This window comes from Cryptomeria japonica, chromosome 4 (genome assembly GCF_030272615.1).
Source record: "Cryptomeria japonica chromosome 4, Sugi_1.0, whole genome shotgun sequence".
Taxonomy (NCBI): domain Eukaryota; kingdom Viridiplantae; phylum Streptophyta; class Pinopsida; order Cupressales; family Cupressaceae; genus Cryptomeria; species Cryptomeria japonica.
The window spans coordinates 132,864,113-132,887,564 of record NC_081408.1 but is presented as its reverse complement, the minus strand read 5'-3'; the positions used below and the strand labels follow the sequence as shown (position 1 = coordinate 132,887,564).

Sequence of the window (23,452 nt, the reverse complement as noted above, 5' to 3'; positions counted from 1 at the left end):
GTGATCTATGGTATTCATCACAGTTGGTTGTATATAATGCACTGAGTCTTTCTTGCATGAGGACTTTGATCTCGATATATGTACACTATCTTGATAACTATTACAGTCTCTTTGTCATTGCCATGGTCTTTTAAGATTGTTATTGCTAGCTTTTATTGGCTTTTATGGAGTATTCAATGTAACTTGCGCTTTGACAGTCTTACTCTTTTCTTACTGCTTAGGGTCATATGACTATTATTCAGGTGTATCTATATTCTTGATAGTTGCTATGAGACATTTAAATGAGCTAAGCTCAACCCCTGTGGGAGCCACATTTTCCCCCACTCATGTAAAACAGATGAATAACAACATGTTACTTTCCCTGTATTTGCACATGAAGCAAACAAGTTAGACAAAAGCAGTGCATATATGATTTCTTGCTGATGATTTGATCTGATATTTCTCTTAGTGAGCTTACATGTCATACTAGTTGTTATGATGCATATGAGGGATATATTATGTGTTTGTCGGTGCATATGTAGATAATGAATGATGACCTTCATTGCTCTAACACATTGTTTACTCAAATGCAGGTACTCAAGGTAGCGAGGAGGCAACAAACTAGATGCAAGCTAGGCAAAAAGCTACAAATGACACAAGGCAACACAGAGAGGACTCGTCATTCAGTCTATGGCGAGTCACCCTTCCTTCTCTGCATTTACTTTTACTTTGCACTTGAAAATATATGATGTTTTCTTCCTATGCATTATACGGCCTAGTCTCATGGCTTGTGTGAGACATCATTCATTTATCAATAAAGATTACTTTTTCTCAAAGTTTTGTGTACTCCCTCTTATGCATATGAATCTTTCAATGTGATACTAATATTTTGTCCTTCTTTTATGTGCATGATTGTAATACAGTAGAATAAAAATGCACCTTTTGTTTATAAAACACAAAAGCTCTACCCAATTGAACTTGTTAGCGAAAATAGGTAACAGGTGGTATGTTGAGAAGCAACGTATGTATGAGTTGATGTTGGGTATTTGGAGGTTTCCAAAATTCCCCAGATGTATTGGATTTTTCGGAAGATGTATTGCTAATATCATTTAGGGCTGGTTTGGGACTAAATTGATCCAAAAGTTAAGTTTTTGGTCTGGTAGTCGAGGTTGTGCTATGGCAAGTGTATAGTGTGTGGATAATGTTTTAGGTCTTGATTTGGTGATGTACGTAGAGTGTCGATGTGTTCGATGAGGAACATTGTGATATGGTCTACTTCTCATTCCTTCCCACCACCGAAATATTTAGTGGAGACTTATTTTAGATCTCTATCTTGGTTGACATAGAGGATCATGTTTTTCTAGAGAAATTATATGTAGGAGTATGATCTGGATGAGTTGAAATGTGTCTTTTTGTGTTGATGATATGCAAGATTGAAAGAATCCAATTGATGTGTAGAGTTGTGTTGCAGATTGTTATCGAAAACAATTTTGATAGTGCAGACTGTGTTTCACTGGTGGATTCTCTTTTATCTCTCTCTCTTTGACAGTGAGCCCTCCCGTAGTGAGCATCTTGGCAATGAGCCATCTTTTGTAAAAATCACCTTAACCAGTGTTTCTATATTGAGAATTAACATTCTATGTGGTTTTTCCCTTCTTGGATTTTCTACGTAAATTCTGGTGTCTCTTGTGTCTGATTTGTTATGTGCATATACTTTCATATATGTTCTAATTAATTCTACTAGTTGTTCTGAATCTCTAAATAAAGAAAAGAAATTTTGTCATCAATTGATTCACCCCCCTTCTTAGTTGCCCGAATATTCAATAATTAGTATCAGAGCTTTGGTTCCTTGATATAGAGCTTAACTGCTTGAGGTAGATCCTAATCTGATGGCACACAAATGGTCCATTCCCATCTTTGAAGGATTTGATTACAATTTCTAGAAAGTAAATATGAGAGGTTATATGGTTTCTCTAGGTCACAACACTTGGAAGGCAGTGGAGACTAAGTATGTTCAACTGGTGAATGGTCTTACAACCTCGGAAGAGATTCAAGCCTATGAAGAAAATGAAAAGGTAAGGTATGTTATCTTTAGTGCATTATCAAAAACTGAATTGACAAAAGTTATTTCCTTGAATACTGCTTATGAGGTTTGGCAGAAACTAAAAGATATCTATGAAGGAAATGAAATAGTTAAGTTGACAAAAAAACTAACAGCTAAGTGAAGGTATGAAAACCTGAAGATGGAAGAAGGAGAAGACATTGTAAGCTATTTTGAGAAGGTTGATAGCACAGTTAATGAAATCAGAGAACTCAGAGGTACCTAGAATGATGAAGAAGTAATTGACAAAATCTCGATGACTTTACCAGTGAGTTACAGTGATAAGATCTCAGCTACTGAAGAAACCTATGATTTGAAGAAGCTCACTAGAGAGAAGCTATTTGGCACCCTAACTACATTTGAAGTGAGAAAGTTTGGAAATGACAAAGACAAATCAAAGACAACATTCAAAGCATCTAAAGATGGTTTGGATGATGAGGAAATCCTAGATGAGATGGAAGTAAACTTTGTCAGAAAACTGAAGAAAGACATCGGCAAATACAAAGGTATGTTACCCTCCAAATGTTTCAGATGTGGAAAGATTGGTCATATAGCTACTAGATGTCTAGAAAAGGGAACGAGACAGAATTTTAAGGAAAACAAGGGAAATTTTAACAAGAAAGCCTATTATGTTAAGGATGATGCTGGCATTTCAGATGATGAATCAGACTATGAAGAAGGTGATTGTTTATTTCTGGTAGAAAAGGATGTTCCTAGATTTGACATTTCTAAGATTGTTGCTTCTACATTTCATGCTAGAATCTAGATAAGAATGAATGGTTGATTGATAGTGGATGTTCAAATCGTATGACTGGTGATAAGAGTAAGCTCATAAAGCTTAAAAAATATGATGGAGGTTCTTTTACTGATTGATGATTATTCTAGGATGACTTGGGTTCCATTTTTTAGAAAGAAGTCTGAGGCGTTAGAGAAATTTAAGATATTCAAAGAAAAAGTTGAGAATGAGGTTGATAGGAAAATCAAGTGTTTAAGATCTAACAGAGGTGGAGAATTTATTTTTGATGAGTTCAATGATTTCTGTGAGAAACATGGCATTAGAAGACAGTTATCTGCCCCTCAGACACCACAACAAAATGATGTAGTGGAAAGGATGAGCTGAACTATACAAGAGGAAGCTAGAACTATGATGAAAGGAGCAGAATTACCAGAAGTCTACTGGAGAGAAGTAGTTCATACAACATCATACACTCTTAACATTTTTTTGTACTAAGGGAAATATGGGAAGACATCCTATGAACTTTGGTATGGTAGAACTCCAATAGTAAAATATTTCAAAGTATTTGGAAGCAAGTCATATATCCGGAGAGATGAGGATAATCTTGGAAAGTTTGACAACAGAGCAAATGAAGGCATATTCTTAGGTTACTCAACAAAGATCAGGGCATACTAGTGTTACAACAAAAGGTTGACTAAGATTGTTGAAAGTGCAAATGTGAGAGTTGATGAAAATAATTCAAAAGACTCAGAAATAGTAGCAGGATAAGAATATGATGAGTCTAGCGAAAAGAAAAAGGAAGAAGAAAACAAAAGTGAAGAAAAGAATAAATAAGATGCCTTGGCATCTACATCCAAGACTCCAAGGTATGTTCAAAAGAATCACTCAAAAGATCATATTATTGGAGACAAGAGCAAAGGTATTATCACAAGAAGCAAAGCGGCTCAAGAACAAGTTTTGTTATGTTTTCTATTAGAAACAGAGCCAAAGATGGTAGAAGAAGCTTGTAATGATCAAAATTGGATGAAGGCAATGAAAGAGGAACTGGACCGTATTGAGAAAAATTAGACATGGGAATTAGTCAACAAACCGGAAGACAAGAATGCGATTGGAACTAAATGGGTATTCCAGAACAAGTTGGATGAAGATGGAAAGGTTTTGAAAAAAAGGCAGAGTTGCTTTGCAAAGGATATACTTAGATTGAAGGCATTGATTTTGATGAAACTTATGCCCCAGTTGCTCGGATGGAGGTAATCGAGATGTTCTCGGTGTTTGCAACATTTAAGGACTTCAAGGTCTATCAAATGGATGTAAAATCAACATTCTTGAATGGAGAATTGAAAGAAGTTTATATTGAGCAACAAAAAGGTTTTGGGTTGAGAGTGATCCAAATATTATTTGCAGGTTGAAAAAGGCTTTGTATGGACTAAAACAAGCCCCTAGAACTTGGTATGGAAGGTTAGACAAGTATCTAACTGATCAGGATTTCAGATTGGTTCGACTAACAACAATTTATATTTTAAGACTAATTCAGGTAAAATCCTAATTGTTGTAGTGTATGTTGATGATATAATCTTTGGAGAGATGATATGTGCAGAAAGTTTTCTAGCAAGATGTACAAATAATTTGAGATGTTCATGATTGGTCAGTTAAATTTCTTCCTTGGTCTACAAGTTAATCAAAATGATAAAGGAATTTTCATTTCTTAGTCGAAGTACATCAAAGAGTTGTTAAAGAAGTTTGGATTCGAATATTCCAAATCAGTGTATACACCTATGACCACTAGATGTAAGTTAACCAAAGATGATAAATCTCCTAAGGAAAATGCAAGTGTTAATTTTGTGGATCAAAATTAAAATTTATCTTGTTCTATGTATTATCTATCACTGAATTGTTGTATAAATTTGATTGTCTTCTTTTATGTTGCAGGAGAGGAGGAGCATTTTTATTTCAATGTCCATTCTCACACATTTCATTTGGTATATGTAGTGGGCTGGGTATGGTCAAGCGATGCCTTGACCGACCATGTCTTTTGGACATGGTCGATCAAGACATCACTTGATCGTGCCCCCTCACGATAATAAATGTTTGAATGAGAGACTTCATTTATCTCTCATTCAATCATTTATCTTACCGAGGCTATCATGCATTAACACTCCCTCTTAGCTCGGTAAGATAAATGTAAAAGGTATTGGGAGCAATATTCATAAATTGTATGATGCTTATCTTGGGACCATAGTTTCAAGATGTGAATTGCCTCTATCGACGATTCTATTCACAAACTCTTGAGTGGATTGCCTCTGTTGGCGATTCTATCCATAAGCTCTTGTGTGGATTGCCTTAATCGGCAATTCTATCCACAAGCTCTTGTGTGGATTGCCTCAGCCGGCGATTCTATCCATGAGCTCTCACGTGGATTGCCTCAGTCGGCAATTCTATCCACGAGCTCTCATGTGGATTGCCTCAGTTGGTGATTCTATCCATGAGCTCTCACGTGGATTGCCTCAGTCAGCGATTCTATCCATGAGCTCTCGTGTGGATTGCCTTAGTCGACGATTCTATCCGTGAGCTCTCACATGGATTGCCTCAGTCGATGATTCTATCCATGAGCTCTTACGTGGATTGCCTCAGTCGGCGATTCTATCCATGAGCTCTCACGTGGATTGCCTTAGTCAGTGATTCTATCCATGAGCTCTTGTGTGGATTGCCTCAGTCGGCGATTCTATCCATGAGCTCTCACATGGATTGCCTCAGTCGGTGATTCTATCCATGAGCTCTTACGTGGATTGCCTCAGTCGATGATTCTATCTATGAGCTCTTGTGTGGATTGCCTAAGTCGACGATTCTATCCACAAGCTCTTACATGGATTGCCTCAATCGACGATTCTATCCACAAGCTCTTACATGGATTGCCTCAATCGACGATTCTATCCACAATCTTGAGTTATTGTAAGATCGTCACATTCCAATAACCTCAAAAATACAAGTGGAAATCATTTGGAAGTTGTCACTTCCTTTTGATTTACACAGGGCCCATAAAATAATTATTAGTATTAATAATAACAATCAATATTTACAATTTTTACCTCAGAAGTGCTCAATCTTGATTAGTAAGCTCCCTCTCAATCACAAGGTATCTTAAGTTTCTACTAAAGAACATATTTTCTGAACATATGTTTGAATTTCTGACTTCAGCAAGGGACGCTTGTAGTTTAAGTTTGAGAGGACAAGTTCTTGCAATGTGGCCATATTCGAGACTTTCAAGGAGATATCAATCAGATCTTAATCGGATCTTCCTTCAGGCGGTTAGGCTTTATAGAAGGAAACCTGGCTCTGATACCATGTTAATTTTGTGGATCATAATTAAAATTTATCTTGTTCTATGTATTATCTATCACTGAATTGTTGTATAAATCTAATTGTCTTCTTTTATGTTGCAGGAGAGGAGGAGCATTTTTATTTCAATGTCCATTCTCACACATTTCATTTGGTATATGTAGTGGGCTAGGTACGATCAAGCGATGCCTTGACCGACCATGTCTTTTGGACATGGCCGATCAAGACATCACTTGATCATGCCCCCTCACGATAATAAATGTTTGAATGAGAGACTTCATTTATCTCTCATTCAATCATTTATCTTACCGAGGCTGTCATTCATTAACAACAAGTCAGTACAAGTCAATGATTGGAGGATTGTTATATTTGACTGCTGCCAGACCAGATATCATGTATGTAATATGTTCGGCAGCTAGATTTCAGCAAGAACCAAAAGAATCACATGTTATGGTAGTAAAAAGGATCTTTAGATATCTAAAAGGCATAGAAGAGTTTGTCTTGTGGTATCCTAAGAGCTCAAATTTTACCTTGACAACTTATACAGATGTAGACTGGGCCGAAAGCGTTGATGACAAAAAAAGTACAAGTGGAGGAGCATTCTTTCTTGGCTCCTGGTTGCTTGCTTGGTCAAGTAAGAAGAAGGAATTTGTGTCTCTATCTACAATTGAAGCAAAATACATTGTAGCATCCTCATGTTGCACATAGATGTTATGGATGAAGTAGACTTTGAAGGACATTGGTGTAAAGTTTGATGACCCTATCTTAATCATGTGTGAGAATACTAATGCAATAAACATTTCAAAGAATCCAATACAACATTCCAGAACAAAGCATATATCTATCAGGTACCACTTCTTGAGGGAAAAAGTGTTGGATGATGAAGTCAGACTTGAATATGTACCTACAAAGGAGTAGATTGCAGATATCTTCACTTAAGCGTTGTGCAAGGATACCTTTGAGTATCTTTGACATAAGCTAGGGGTATTACTCCTTTCCAGTTTGAACAAATGTGCATTGGCCTAGTGAGTAGCTTGCATATTTGTATCTGGACTAATGCTTGGGTGCTTCCTCTTAGGGGGAGCAGGAGTGAGTTTCATAGGGGGAGTTTTACTCGCCTTTGTCATTGTCGTCAAAGGGAGACAAAGAGTATGTTGATATTATAATTAATGTTTTGATGGATGCTTCCATTAATGACAAAGGAGGATATTGTTAGCATTATGTTATATGTTGTCGTTGATGTCAAATCTTGTGGTTCGGATTAGGTCTAGAGGTTGTATGTTGAGCAGCAACATATGTATGAGTTGATGTTGGGCATTTGGAGGTTTCCTGAATTCCCTGGATGTCTTGGCTTTTTGGAAGATGTGTTGCTAATATTATTCAGTGTTGTTTTGGGGTTTGGATTGATTCAGAAGTTAAGTTTTTGGTCTGGCAGTTGAGGTTGTGCCATGGCAAGTGTATAGCATGTGGATAATGTTTTAGGCCCGACTTTCATGATGTACGTAGCGTGTTGATGTGTTTGATGAGGAACGTTGTGATGTGGACTACTTCTCATTCCTTCCCACCACTGGAAGGTTTAATGGAGACCTATTTTAGATCTTTGTCTTGGTCGACACAGAGGATAATATTTTTCTAGAGACAACATATGTAGGAGTATGATCTGGATGAGTTGTAGTGTGGCTTTTTATGTTGAAGATTTGCAAGATTGAAAGAATCCAGTTGATGTGTAGATTTGTGTTGCGAATTGTTACTGGTAGTAGTTCCAACAATGCAGACTATGTTTCGGTGGTACATTCTCTTTTATCTCTCTCTTCGACAATGAGCCTCTTTCTGGGAAGTGAGACCTCCAACAGTGAGCCTTTCTAGGTAGTGAACCCTCTCACAGTGAGCATCTTGGTAGTGAGCCATCCTTTGTAAAAACCACCTTAATCGGTGTTTCTATATTGAGAATTAGCTTTTTTTGTGGTTTTTCCCTTTTTGGGTTTTCCACGTAAATTTTGGTGTCTCTTGTGTTTGATCTGTTATGTGCATATGCTTTCATATTTGTTCTGATTAATTCTACTAGTTGTTCTGAATATCTAAATAAAGTTAGAAAAGAAATTTTATTGTCAACTAATTCACACCCCCCCCCCCCTCAATTGCTCGGATATTCAACATCTTGTGTTTAGGCCAAATAGAGTCTTACACCCAAACAATAAAAGTAAATTTCAATTAATTATCTTTTCCAAACCTATAAACTTATGGTTGTTTCTCTTGGAAATCAGGAATGAACACATAGCTATAGGTATCATAAATAATGCATGAGTGCTAAGTAGGCACCTAAAAGAACTATGATAAGTAATTCAATAAATTAAAGTAGATAGCTATGCGGGGAAAAAGCAATTTTGTGACACGTACAAGTCCTTGGGTTTGAATCTTTTTTTTTTCCTTATTGAGAGGATAGGTGTCAGTCATAGAGTAAGCTGTTTTAGATTTCAATACTTGAGTGTGTGGGTATCAAACTCATGGCTAATAAAAACAAGCTAGCTTATTAATTTTAATATGGTTCTTAAATCACAAAATCATCTTTAGGAATCACCACAATAAAAGAAATTTAGCAAATGCTCATACATTACACCTATAATAGATTACTATCTAAACCGTGAAGCCATATTATAACCAGAACTTCAAAAAAATTGAAGTATGTGAGAAAAATGAAAATGAACCGAAAGATAAATTTAGTTTTAGAAAAGAACATTGCATTTAAGATTATAAATTTGTATAATTCTTCTAATCTTCATCTTAATAAGTATTAAGATCGTCCTTGTTTTAATACAAAGAGATATCCTTGTTACAATGCAAAAATTTGGTCAACAAAATCAGTTCTTGCAAACACAATTGATGTTGTTTCCAAGTGACCTTGTTCCTTCTCTCAGAGAAATGAGAGAAAACTTGTCTTAAGATTACAAACCTTACAAATTGCAAATTATTGGCTATATTGTTGGAATAAATTACATTTGAATTATATGTAAAAAAAAAAAACTCTTGGTTCGAATTTGCAATTAATTATAACATCAAAGTAGCACAACAAAAGTTGAAATACAAAATAGAGCTTCAAAAAGAGGATTCCCAAAAAGTTTAGAATGTTGCATAAATCAAGCCATTTCCTATTCGATAGTCAACTAATTATCCCAATTTAAAAAAAAATTGAGGACAATCAATCATGGGGAGGGCAAAGTGTCATGTCCCCACCATGTTGGGAGGAATTTCGCAACCTTATTAATTAGATGGCAACCCCTATTAATATCAAACCTAGGCATTGAATAACATTTCACCATAAAGGCCAACTTGGTTTATTTGTTTAGATGACCTAGGTTAGACATAAATCATTATCTAGGCTAACTAACGTAAATAGAAACAATTAAGTTATAAAGGCCAACTGAGATTAATCTTTGGGAAAAAATAGTATCTAAGTGGGTTAAATAATAATTAAAGGGAGTGATCCATTGGTGAAGGGATGCACCCCTTACAAATTGAAGAGTTGTGACTTCTACTTTGGAAGGCATAAAAGGAAGAAGATCTCATTTGTAAAGATCATCCTTGAAGGATCAAGATAAAATGAGTGTGTAGATAAGTATGAAATGAATTAAGTTCATAGCTTAAATGAGCGAAAAAGATTAAATTATAACAAAAATCTAATTTATTATCATCAACCTAGATTTAGAAAGTTCATCTGTGAAAATATGATATGGGTATAAGGAATAAGGAATCATCAAGTCTGATTTTGAATATAATATAGCCATATATAATACTGATTGGTTACAAATCAGTTAGGAAGCTTTAAGTTGTTTATTTAATAAAATTGCCAATCAACTAAGGAATTGAGATCTAATCTCGATAAAAAGGTAGTAAGAAATTAGGATTATTAAGCAGTAATAATCTAAAAAGTGTAAAGAAATAAGATATAACAAACTTATAAATTTATGAAGCAATTGCTATATGTTGAATCGAATGTTTGTTAGTTTGTGAATTTAGTAAAGGATAGATTTATAGATTTGATTAACTTACCAATCCATCAAGAATCTTGTGATTAGTAATGATTCATTTGATTTTCATAAAGAAATCATATTAAGAATTGGAAGACATATTAGGGAGATGCATGATTACGAGTCCCTTGATTAAGTAGACTACCCATTGAATCGGATTACTTGTCGGCCAAGGGGTCAAATTGACTTGGTTCATTGTTCAGTGCTCTAGGGCTTAGTTGTAGAGGATAGTCTCTTGACTATCCTAATATGCTTTCTCCTCAAGTTTCTAATATGGTTGTTTGTTAGGAATAAATCATATTGTGCATGTTACATAGGAATCTTCATTATCATTTTGTATGAGGATTATTTTCTTAAATTCAATTGCTATTTTGTAATTTAGTGAGAGAATAATCTTGTAAATAATTTTTTATTATGAATTTGTTATTTTAGGGCAAAAATCAGGTATATCCCATAAAGGAGACATTACTTTCCAGTTGTAGTTTTCAAATTTCGAAGTTGTCTTGAGAATTTTACAAAATCCATCATTTATTTGCTTCTTCCATTTTTCTTCAATTTACTCACAATTTTTTTTGTAGCTTCTCCTAAGTTATGATATCAATTATTCTCCTAAGCTATGATATCAATTATTGAGTTTAAAGAACATATAAAAAAATAATAAACAGCAGAATTTAAATTAAAGACGAATTGAAATAGACACATAACAAAGTAAATTACATGGTTCACCATTTAAGATTACATCCACAAAAAGCAGGACAATATCTTTATTCATTTCCTCAAATGACTCCTTCAAATAAACTCATCAAATTTGAAAAGACAACCAAAAAAACATGAAGAAACAAGGGAAGAGGAAAAACAGATAACCCTTGCACTTCACATTCAACAAGAAAGTCAATCTTCAAGCCAGTCCAAACTAAAATATGCTTCCACGATTTCAACTCTACGCTCTGGAATAGAAATGTTCTTGGCCCGCAACCACTGATTCCCAATCTTCTCATCACAGGTGACAAGCTTCAGAGAACTTAGTTCACAAACAGTTGCAGGTAACCTCGTCAAACGCGAACACTCTCTCATATCAATTTCCCTCAACTTCTTGAGCTGTCCTACTTCCTTTGGGAGTTTCTTCAAACCCTCGCATAATGAAATGTCTAGATACTCCAACTGTGCAAGTTTTCCAATTGATGCAGGAAGCTCTTTCAGGCCTGGTAATACAGATAACCTTAGCATTCTTAGATAGCTCATATTTCCAAAGTCATGTGGTAAATTCTGAAGCAGATGGCAGTTGGTAATAGACCACGACAGAATGGAGCGAATATTGCAGACACCAGGGGTTAACTCCTCCAAATCACTACTGTGATCCAGGTTTAAATCATGGAGCTTGGTGAATGTGGATATATTTCCAAATCCTTCACATAAGCTCAGTGATAGCTTCTCTAAATTCTGCAGTGCTTCGATGCTTTGTTTTTCAACAAGGGGTGAAATCAATCTCTCCATGCGGACACTCTTTGAGTTGAGTGAGTGAAGATAAGATATCTAACCCTTTCACTGTTGCTTTCTTTGCACCGCAATTGAAGACCATCAGAACTTTTAGTTTTTTCATGGATTTCAAAAATGGGGGAAGAAAGTAATCTGTTGAAGTAAAGTGTAACAACAGAGCCTCTGTTTCGGGGAAAGTCATACCATTCCAGTCATTTTCCGCCATAGGGCCTGCGTATAGATTGCAAAAGAAATCCAATTAGATTGGGCATTAATTATGACTATTATTTACATACAGTTGAATCCAGGAATGAAAATATTAAGGCAAATGAGTGCATGTATTTGCGATAGAGGCAAGAAGGACTCTTAATATTACACACAGAAAATATTGAGAACCGAAAACAGTAGTGCTGCATATATCTGCCGATTAGGAAGGGGGACAATTAGAACATCCAAAAAATTAGATGCTTTGAATAATTAATATATTCTATTGATTTTATTCCCTAGAAAAGCGATTATAGCAATGACATAGTACTGGTTTTTCAGGGTCAGTTAGAAACAGAATTCATCACATGCCAGCCCAGTTAGTTACTTATTTTAAATAATGATGTAAACCTTATTCTATGCATAAAATCATGTTTGAAATTCAGTTCTATCCTACAAATTGAAAGCAAAGATGAACATTAAAAATAATGGTTATGTTTTTAAAGAAATGTTTTTGAACAAAATGCACGTGTAAAAGTTTTCAGTAAACTCACCAGTGAGAATGGAGAGAATTTGAGTATTAAATGCTCTATCACCAAGCAACTCCCCTTTCGCCAACAAATTAGAGTCCTTCCTTGATATTACCAACCTCTTACTGTGAACTATATTGTCTAGATGTCCCAAATACAAGGCCAAATTTCTCAGTACATTATGCTGAGAAAAGTACAGCTCCGAAGCATTTCTATATGAGATTGATGCACTTCCTCTGTTAAGGACAAGCATGTCAGGTTAGTGTTGGAAAACATGATTTCAAGAAATCTTATATATATAAAAGGAAAGATAATTACCTTTGATTGCTAGTTAAATTCAACAAACTTTTGCTTGCAAGTTCTGATAAGATGTCACAAGCATCATGCCTTCGTAGCTTCCGAACATAAACCCAAATGTCCAATAGTGCATCAACACAGATTCTCCTGTTCCTTGGAAATAACCCCAAGTCTAAGAAGCGTTCCTTGGTTACATCGTCTAAGGAATCAATACTGGTCTGTAGCAATCTAAATAGCCCTTTTCTGTGATAAACTGACATATATTCTCCTTCAGAAATCTTCTTTGCCCTCTTCCAAACCTCGTCCAGTTCCCCATGTATAGAGCTTCCAACCATCTTTAGAGCAAGTGGCAGACCATCACATCCTGCTTGCACCTTCAATTCATAAAATGTAGAGAAAATTTATAAGCGACCTTGTAGAGCCAAATAAAAAAAAAATCTAATTATTAATATGAAAGGCTTACGAAACAATAATAATTTCAGATTAATCCATACCTCCTTTACTAGATTTATATCTATATCGCTTGGAATTGATGTCTGTCCAAAAGCCCAGAAGCAGAAAAGCGACAGAGCATCCTCTGTGCCCAACAATGGCAATTGATAGAGTTGTGAAGAGGGAGTTCTGGGGATGATGGACTTGTCTCTGGTAGTTATAAGAGTCTTCTATGCCGGGCCTTCAAATAATAAGTCTTCCAAATTTTCACTAGTCCGAACATCATCCAATATAACTAGAGTTGGCTTGGATTGCTTCGAAAGCAGCTGCTGCAGATTTATGTGCGCATCTTGCACATCCAGAAATTCTGGTCTTTTTCTTCTAGCTAAATTCTCCCACATAGTCTCTAATATTCCTTTTAGGTTTGGAGATTGTGAAACAGGGATAAAAATCACATTGTTGTCAAAGTAATCTGTAATCCATGAAAAAACAAGTCCATTTTAGAATAAATAGCTTAAAATGCATGAAAAGATGTCCTTAAACCTGAACCAGCGTAGCATGGCACCTCCTATCATATATTAAGGATTCTACATGCAAGTAGTTAAAAAAGGAAGAAACTAAGGAAGACCAGATATTTAAGATAGAATGGCCTTTTTAAATAAATGATTAAAACACTCAGAAAAACGTGAACATAATTTACAGGGGATATTACTTTTAATTTGAATATCATTGCATAGAGCCAATGCGAGTGTAGTCTTCCCACCACCTCCAATAGAATGAACGCCAACGACCGACACCTCGTCTTCGAACAAAAGCCTGTTAAATCCGCAATACGTCTCTCCAATCCCACATAAAACTGAGTCTTTTCAGAAACATGATCATCATGAGAGTACGTGGAATCATTCACCATTTTAGAAGTATGAACAAAATCAGAATCCGATTGTCGAAACTCTAACAAATGGTTAATTTCGTTCCAATTTGAAACTTACTGCAACTCGATTTCCTGCCTGTGCAAAGCGCTATTGATTATACATGTTTTCATTATATAAGAAGTTGAATCGGTGATAAACGTGTCGGTTTTAATTAGACAAAAATATATAAACCTGTGAAATTGTGTGTTCAAATTTGGCAGGTTTCATCTAAATGCAAAATCCAAATTGAATCCCAATTGTTGTTTTTATATTCAATCCGTTTCCTCCACCTCAGTGTGGGATCTTAATTATAATTAAGGGTACAGAATCATAGATTGAATCCCAATCTCTGTCCTCACGATGGTCCTGATCAGTGCGATTTCATGATTTAGAGTCCATAAACAATATTTAAATCTACAGCTATTACTTATCATAAGTTGTTGCAAGACCATTCATTGTATTCTGGCCGACACGTATTGCAAGAACGGTTCCTAACTTTTGTTTTCATCTTGAATCGTTGATTGGCAAGACCAGCGATCGAAACCCTAGACTGATTTTAGTTATTATTTTACTTCGTCTGTAGGTACGTTTCACCTGCCAGACTGTTTCCAATGTGGAACAGCGATTCAAGTTGTGTACGCGCAGACCAAATTTATTTCTAGAAGGGCAGCGAATTCAAACCTATGATTTCTGTTCCCTTCAGAGCCGGTGGCTTTGGAGCATACTTGAAGCTTCCGTTCATCAGCAACCCTATCCAAAGTACACAACAATAATTTTTCATTTATTGTAATGTCTACTGATGCAAATCTTATAATTTCAGTAATTTTTCAACACAACAAGAAATGGGTGTATCAGATGCATGGCCCTTTTAATGGGAGATGCCGAACGGAAGCAGCAAACGATTACAAGAAATGAAATACAGAGAAAAAGAATTCGAACTTCTTACAACGGAGTGGAGTCCGAGCGGATCTGTGGGATTTCTGTGTCCTGCTGCACTATTTCCTCATGCTTTTTTCCCTGATCCCAAAAAGATTGAAATTGGATGCCTTTTTTTTTTAGTTGAATGCCCTTTCGTTTTTTTCCATGCTCGCATCATTCAATTCCATACATCTATCTTTTGGCAATGGCCCATGCCATGCCTTCTCATCCCCATCCCCCATGCCATAACATTCGAACGATCCCATCAAAATATTTGTATGTCATTGTAGATGCCTCTCAACATATAACTAGTATATCTATATTTAAAAAATACAGGTAAATTATGCTGAGAGATACCTTACAATAGAAAGGAATCTCATGATTGCTACTTGAATTTATTGATTGTTCTCTTTTAAATATTATGGCGTTTTCCCACTATCATTTGAATGTAATGGTTTCATATAGGTGGAGACAAGCCCAAGGGTTCTATATTTTTAGACATGCAAATTTGAGGAGTGAAAAAGTGGCTTTCCTAAAAAATAAATAGAGTGGGTGTTACAAAGATTTTTTAGGAATTTTTAAAAGTACATAGTCGAAGGGAGTGAAAAATAAAATAATTTATGTTTTTCTATTTTCCCTCTAAATTTTTTTGGTGGGCCTCATCTCAACACTTTTTTGATTGCCAAGTGGCAAATAAAATTCATAAGCTCGCAAAGCAATTATTTCTAGCCCCAACCTATTTTCACCTGCTCAAAAATAGAACCCTAAAAAGTAGGAGCTTCTATTTTTTAGAAGCAGATGTGTAACCCCAAAAACAAATCTCCATGGGACCACCTCTTCCTTAAAAATGGAGCTTAAGCTCCCATGGGACCCTTGCCTAAGTTTAATTTCTATATAAAAATTGTTTTGGAGGGAAATAAATTATTTTTACTTGTTTTTATTATGCACACACAAAGATATTATATTTATGAGACCACCATCTTTAAATTTCGGAGCTTAAATTTTTAAGCTGAACTACACTACAAAATTCAGGGGATTACCAGCTTTAAATTTTTCCTAAAAAATTTAACTCCACTCTAATATTTAGAAAGGCTCCCATGAGACCACAACCTAAGCCCTTGTTATCTTATGAATATCAGAAGTGACGTTTGTCATGTTAAAAAAATAGACTAAAATGAAAACCAAGAAACAGAAAGAATAACAGAGTTGCAGAAAAGACATCCCAAGGGTCATAAAACCAGCAAAAATCAAGAATCGAGAGAGGCATTGTAGTTAGCCTTCATTAAATCAGTAAAGACTGCTCAAATCCAATATAAGAATCGCAATATTTCCAGTACCAAACTTGACATTATTCCAATTTAAAATTGATTCAACCAAAAAAATTGACAACCTGATTTCTTACCCTTCTAATATGGCTCCACCCATGTCTCCATGCCAAATAAGAGTTGTTTGCATACAGATTCCTTTTGGCGACATGCAGTCAGTGGGAGTCATTTTTTAAGTCTGGGGCCATTACAAATGATAGGTAGCCAGTTTTCTTTTGGGGGTTGATGTCCTCTATTAAAGAGAAGCACATACAGGAATAGGAGGTAGGGGAGAACAATGAGGAAAAAGGGAGATAAATAATTTTTATTGGCATTCGTGGCTCTGAAGATAGGGCAAAATTTTTGAAGAAATGAAGAACTTTAAAAGTTTGGCTCAGTTTGCTGAAGCGGAGAGTGATGCATGTAATTTTTTGGTAGTGCCTGGGCCTGTTTTTGTTTCTTTCCGCACCAAATTGTATGTGATGTTTTATTCGGAGTAATTACATGTCTCCTGAGCAGAGCATTTGTGTTATTGATAAATAAATTGTGTACCGTGCAACCCAATTTTCTGAGTTGTCTTGTTTTTAACAAATGAGATATTAATATGTTTGCTTTTGGTGGATATACTATCTATTTTCACAGCTAGCTCCTGTGATTCTTGATATTTGCTTGTGATTAATACATGAAATGCAACAAACAGGGAGCTTTATACAGAGTTGTTTTATGCAGGCCAGAATGTTTGAGCCCTTGGTGAGTATTTTGCAGGTTAAAAGAAGACTGCATTAAGTGATCAGAAAATTGATTTGTGAAGTTTATCTTGTAGGATCAGGGTAAAGCTGCATCAACTGAGTAAAGTGAAACTAATGAGCATTTGAATTAATCTAAAAATCATCAACATACAAACCAGCAAAGAATGTTTACTGCATTGAACTTACCAAAATAATTAATCACATTTATAGGCTGAAAATATAGAGTACCTTCTATTGATTTGTACGAGTGAATATGAAAATGTCAAGATGCTTGGATCTTGTGCTTCAGGATGAGATAAGAAAAGAAGTCGATCAAAACTAAAGTGTGTTTCCACAATTTCAACTCTTATGATCAACGTTCTTGGCCAGCAACCACTGCTTCCTAATCTTCTCATCACGTACAACAAGCTTCATGTCAATTGCGAATACTCTCTCATATCAAACTCCATCAAATTCTCGAGTTGTCTTATTTCCTGTGGAAGTTCTTTCAAGCCATTGCATACTGAAATTTTCTTGGAGCAGTGATGTAAACCATCAGAAATTTTCTGCGTGTGGTATGAAAACTTGATATTATTAAAGTAAATAGGACAACTCAAGAAATTGAGGGAGTTGAGTTGAGGTTTTCTTAGTTTCTTTCAATTTTTCTCTGGATTTTCTGTGTTGCCTTCTTTGTATCCAAATTGAAAACCATCAGAAATTTGAAGTTCTAAAGTATCTGTCAAAGTAAGAGAGACAAAAGAGCCCGTCTCGGGGGAATTCATATTATGCCACTGATCTTCCTCCATAGGGTCTGCATATATAAATCACACAGGAAATCCTGTTAGAATATTGTGCATTAATTATGACTACTAGTTATATAGGCTATATTCTCATCATATTGAAGAAATGTGTCAAGCGAAAAGAATGCCTGTATTTGTGATGCAGAGAACAAGGGTGGTTAATGTTACAAAATGACAAGTTGGGAATTGAAAACAGTAGTGTCGCATATTGTTACTTATTAGGGTTAGGACATTTAGAGCATCCAAAAAATCTAGATCTTCTGAATAGTTTACATAAGGTGTTGAGTGTACCCACTGAACAGGTGAATAGAATATCCCAGCCTTATAACAGGCTGTTGAGTTTTCTTAGAGCAGTGATGTAAACCTTATGCTATGCAGAAAATCATGTTTAAAATCCAATTCTGTTCTACAACTTGACATCAAAGGTGAACATTAAAAATAACGGTTAGTAATTCAAAAAAAATGATTTGGGCTAAAAAGCATGTATAGGAGTTTTTGACTCATAGGTGACAATGGAGAGTAGTCTTTCAAATAAAAATCTACGCCCTAAAACTTTCCCAAATTAATTAGAAAATAATTTAAAAAAACAACTCACTCAAAAACATTGGACTAAAATTCTACCTACCTGTTTTTTTAAACAGAAACGTTGCATGCTGAAAAAATTGCGATGCAGTTAAAACATTTAACAGGCTCTTCCACCACATTTTTGGTAACATAGCTAAGTACTCAATACTTGTCTGCAGCAATCTAAATAACCCTTTTATGTGATAATCTCATATATATTCTACTCTACAAATCTTGTTCTTTGGTCTCTTCCTAACCTCGTGGGGTTCTCCAAACAAAGAGCTTCCAATCATCATCAGAGCAAAAGTGGCAGACCATCACATTCTATTTGCACCTGCAATTCATAAAATATAAGGAAAATTTATAAGCAGACCTTGTAGAACAAGGAAATCTAATAAATAAAAAATTGTATATTACTCACAAAACAACAATTATTTCAAAAAATTCCATACCTCCTTTATTAGATTTGTATCTGTATCACTTGGAATTACATTTGACCAAAGGGCCAGAAGCAGAGAAATGACAGAGCATCCTTTGGATCCAACAATGGCAATTGATAGAGCTGTGTAGAGAGGTTTTTTTGGGTACGGTGGAATTGTCTCTGATAGTTACAAAAGTCTTTTGTTCCGGACCTTCTAATAAAAAAATTTCCTAACGTTTTTGAGACCAAACATAATAAAAAATAAATATAGTTAGCTTGGATTGACTCAAAATCAATTGCTGCAGCTCAATGCGTGTATCGTCCACATCCTTGAACTCTGGTCTTTTCCTTCAAGCTATCTTCACTACTTAGTTTCTAATGTTCCTTTCAGGATTCTGGACTGCGAGGCTGTGATGTCACATTGTTGTCACAAAAATATAGAACCCATGGAAAGCCAAGTGTGTTTTATAGACTGAATACGTAAACATGCCTGAAAATATGTCATTTAATCTAATACAGAGTAGCATAGTGACCCCCATGACAGATTCTAAATGTATATAATGCGGCAAAGAAGAAACTCTGGTGCTTGAAAACAAAATCCTCTTGGCTGTGTTTTCAAGAGGTGTTTTCAACATGATACTTTTAGCTGATTAGGGCAGCCACATACCATTATGGCATACAGTGCTGATATGGCGCTCCACTTAAACCTCAAAGGGTTTGATGGTCAACTAGTCAATGGCAATTTGATTCCTCACCAAAATATTGTCTTGTTATCGGCAAAAATTTACTTTTTGACTATTAAACTGTTTGATGTTTAAGAATAGTTCTTGATAGTTAAGAGTTTCATGGAATCAAGATGCAAGGAGACTAACCCCCGTTCAGCTTGACGGAGTTGATAACAGGTAAGAAGTGGCATTGCTTATAGAAGATAGACCAAGAAATATCCAACAAAAACTGATTCGATGCCTTTTGAGGCACAAAAATATATGTCAATTATATTGGCTTTATAGGAAGACACCTCCCATTTTGTTCTTATAGTAATCAAAACTGTTTTTATAAATGAACAAGCACTAAAAATAACAGTTCCAATCAACCACACAATACCATATGAACACACTTTGTATGTGCTAGCTTATCTCTTTTTATGCACATACCTATACTCTTGACATGGGAGGAAACCCCAGAAATTTAAAATAGAATGGCCTTTCTAATAAAGGCTTAAAACATTGAGAAAAACATCAACAGAATTAACAGGTGTATCACCTTTAATTTGGATCATTGCACTGAGCCAATGTGAGAGTAGTCTTCCCATCACCTCCCATACAATGCACACCAACTGCCAACACCTTGTTGTGGAACAAAAGGCCCTTCAAATCTCCAATACAGTTGTCCAACCAAACATAAAATTTTCAGAAACATTGTCGTCATGAGAGTACACTGCATCATCCACCATTTCAGAACTTAGATTAGAGTATCTGCACGATTTCTGAATGAAACCAATTCGGAGATTAAAATCGACCAAAAAATAACACAAACAAAGAACAGGGAATACCCAAAATAAAGAGGAATAGCCCTCTTAATCTTGACTGTAGTGACTCAGTGAGGACCTAAAAAATTGAAACGGTGGCCTTTTCTCTGGTAAAGATAATATAAAAATAAAAATAAAAGATTCAGAGGACCACCATTTCACCTTTTATTTGAGGATCGCTGTAGAGGTTCAATGCAGAATCTGTTTTCAAACCACCCTGCACATCAACAACCGACACCTGACCTTGGAACCACAGCCCCTTCAAATCCCCAATACATTTCTCCAACCCCATATAAAACTGAGACTTTTGAAGAACATTATCATCACAAGGGTGCATGGAATCATCCATTATTTTAGAACTTATAGTAGAATATTCATGCCTGCATCATTTACGTACAAAACCAGTCTAGCCAATCGATGCAACTAAAAATTAATTGTGCAGCAGATTAATGATATAAGTGTTATAATATCCACCCAAAAGCAAAACAGGAGACAAACAGGAGGGAATACCTTCTACAAGGAGGAACAGTTCCCCTAATCTTGACAGTTATGAGGGCCAAGAAATTTGGAACAGAATGGCCTTCTTCTCACTAAAGACAACAACTTCAAAACAAAACAAAATGTTTTGGGAACCACCATTTCACCTTTAATATAAGGGTCCTTGCAGAGATTTAATGCAAGAGTTGTTTTCTCACGAGCCCCCATACAGTGACACCATCGATTGGCAACTCGCTGTGGATCAAAAGTCCCTTTAAATCCCTAATACATTTCTCCAGCATTTCAGAACTTAGATTTTGTAGGAAAAGTATCATCATGAGAGTGCATGGATCATCCAGCTTTTCAGAACTTAGATACGAGTATTCACACCTGCAGGATTTCTGAACAAAACCTGTTTAGACAATAAATGAACCAAAACAACTCTGGAGTAATAAATGATTGAATTTATAGGATATCCGTGGGACAGGACAACCAAAACCAAGACAAAAACATAAGAGGGAGGACCTCACATACAGTATTAGAGAGGAACTGGCCCCTTAATCTTGAGAGTGACCTAACAATTTGAAACAGGGTATCCTCTCTGTTAAAGACAATTTAAAATCAAAAAGAGAAAATTAATTTTTGAGAACCACCATTTCACCTTTAATTTGAGGTTCATTGGCATACACTGCATACTGACAACCAGCACCTTACTGTGGAACCAAGGCCTCTTCAAATCCGCAATATAATTCAACCCCACATAAATCTGAGACTTTCCAGAAGCATTATCATCATGAGACTGATGAGAGTACAGGGAATCATCGATCATTTCAGAATACAGACTAGAGTATTCACACATGCGTGATTTCTGAACAAAACCAGTTCAGAGGATAGTTGCTACCAGAAATAACTCTGAAGCAGATAAATGATTGGATTTATATGATATCCATGGGATAGGCCACCCAAAAACAAGCCCGAAACAAAATAAGAGAGAATACCTCACATTCAGAGGAACAGCCTCCTTAATCTTGACAAATATGATGACCTAAAAATTTGAAATAGGGTAAGCTTCTATCTGGTAAAAACAACTTCAGAAACAAAACGAAATTAAGGGAGAGATTCAATTTGAGTTGTTCTCCCACCACCTCCCATAAATTGCACACCAAGACCGACACTTCACTATGGAACAGAAGCCCCTTCAGACCCCCAATACATTTCTCCAACCCCGCACATAACTGAAACATTCCACGAACATTGTCACCACGAGAATGTGTGGAATCATCCACCATTTCAGAACTCAGACTAGAGTATTCAGGCCTGCATGATTTCTAAACAAAACCCCTTTGGACAATTGGTGAAAACAAGAAACAACTCGAGAGCAGATAATTGATTAAATCTACATAATATCCATTGGATAGGCCACCCGTAAACAAGACATAAGCAAATAAGAGGGAATACCTCACTTACAGGAACAGACCTCTTAATCTTGACAGTTATGAGGACCTAACAATTCGAAACAGGGCATCCTCTCTGTTAAAGAAGATTTAAAATCCAATTAGAAAATGTGAGAGAACCATATCACCTTTAATTTGAGGATTATTGTAGAGATTCAAAGTGAGTTATTTTCCGAATTCCGACGAACCCCATATACTGGACACCAGCGACCGACACCTCGCTGTGGATCAGAAGTCCCTTCAAATCCTCAATGCATTTCTTCAGCTCAACATAAAACTGAGAATTTCAAGGAAAATTATCATCATGTGAGTGGGTGGAATCATTCAGCATTTCAGAACTTGGACGAGAGAATTCACGCTTACATGATTCCTGAACAAAATCAGTGCAGACAATAAATGAACCAAAAAACAACTTTGCAATGATAAATGATTGAATTTATAATGATATCCATGCGACAGGACATCCGAAAGCAAGACAAACAAAGAAGGGGGAATACCTCACACAGGAACAGCCTCCTTAATCTTGACAGATATTAGGACCCAAAAATTTGGAACAGGGTATAATCTCTTATAATGACAACTTCACATTTAAAAAAAGAGAATAATTGAGAAACGCCATTTTACCTTGAATTTGAGGATCATTGTAGGGATTCAATCTGAGAGTTGCTTTCCCACCACCACCCTAAACTGCAGATCAACTGCCGAGTCCTACACCTCATTGTAGAACCAAGGCCTCTTCAAATCCGCAAAATACTTCCCCAACCCCACATATATCTGAGATTTCCAGGAACATCATCATCATTCGAGTATGTGGACTCATCCCCAATTCGGACCTGTCATAGAATCCTTGACAGTTTTACTAACAGAATTTCTTTCCAATTCCAAGGTTACGGTCACTTGATTTCATGTCCTTACAAAGCCATCATACATTTCTTTTTATAGGAATCAGAGCAAGTCAAAACCGTGTGGGCCGTAAGAATAAAGGCGAGTGAAGTTGTCTGGCTTGCTACTTGCTAGCCGGTCAACTTATTCTACCTGTAGATACTACTCAAGAAACTGAGCTTTCCAGTGGTTCGTTGAATTTAATGTATGGAGAATATTAATATAAAACTAGATACGCAATGTTTTCTATTTATGTTGACACGTTTACATTTATATTCTTTTAATGATTCTGTCATGAAGAATTCTGTAAATTGAGATCTTCATCTTCATTTTAAAAGCATATGTATGG

The 23,452-nt window shown here is 35.8% G+C and overlaps 1 protein-coding gene across 9 annotated transcripts; it reads right to left on the bottom strand.

The window, feature by feature from the left end:
* Positions 1-10,912: 10,912 nt before the first annotated feature.
* On the bottom strand, positions 10,913-23,108 carry LOC131050816 (probable disease resistance protein At4g33300). Of its 9 annotated transcripts, none has more exons than XR_009107033.2 (8): positions 22,846-23,108; positions 20,453-22,591; positions 18,403-20,199; positions 17,227-17,788; positions 13,179-13,588; positions 12,706-13,058; positions 12,412-12,623; positions 10,913-11,884 (listed from the first exon to the last, which is right to left on the bottom strand). XR_009107033.2 is itself a non-coding variant. In XM_057985099.2 (6 exons), the coding sequence occupies exons 4-6, from the start codon at positions 13,017-13,019 to the stop codon at positions 11,643-11,645; spliced, it is 768 nt and encodes a 255-aa protein (XP_057841082.2). In that variant the 5' UTR covers positions 13,020-13,058; positions 13,179-13,588; positions 17,227-17,788; positions 18,403-20,433; the 3' UTR covers positions 10,913-11,642. The 9 variants fall into 9 exon arrangements, 4 of the variants coding, with proteins under 4 accessions (XP_057841082.2, XP_057841079.2, XP_057841081.2 ...); XR_009107034.2 differs by having other exon boundaries at positions 20,453-22,498; XR_009372255.1 differs by lacking the exon at positions 22,846-23,108 and having other exon boundaries at positions 20,453-20,670; positions 20,801-22,836.
* Positions 23,109-23,452: the final 344 nt, after the last annotated feature.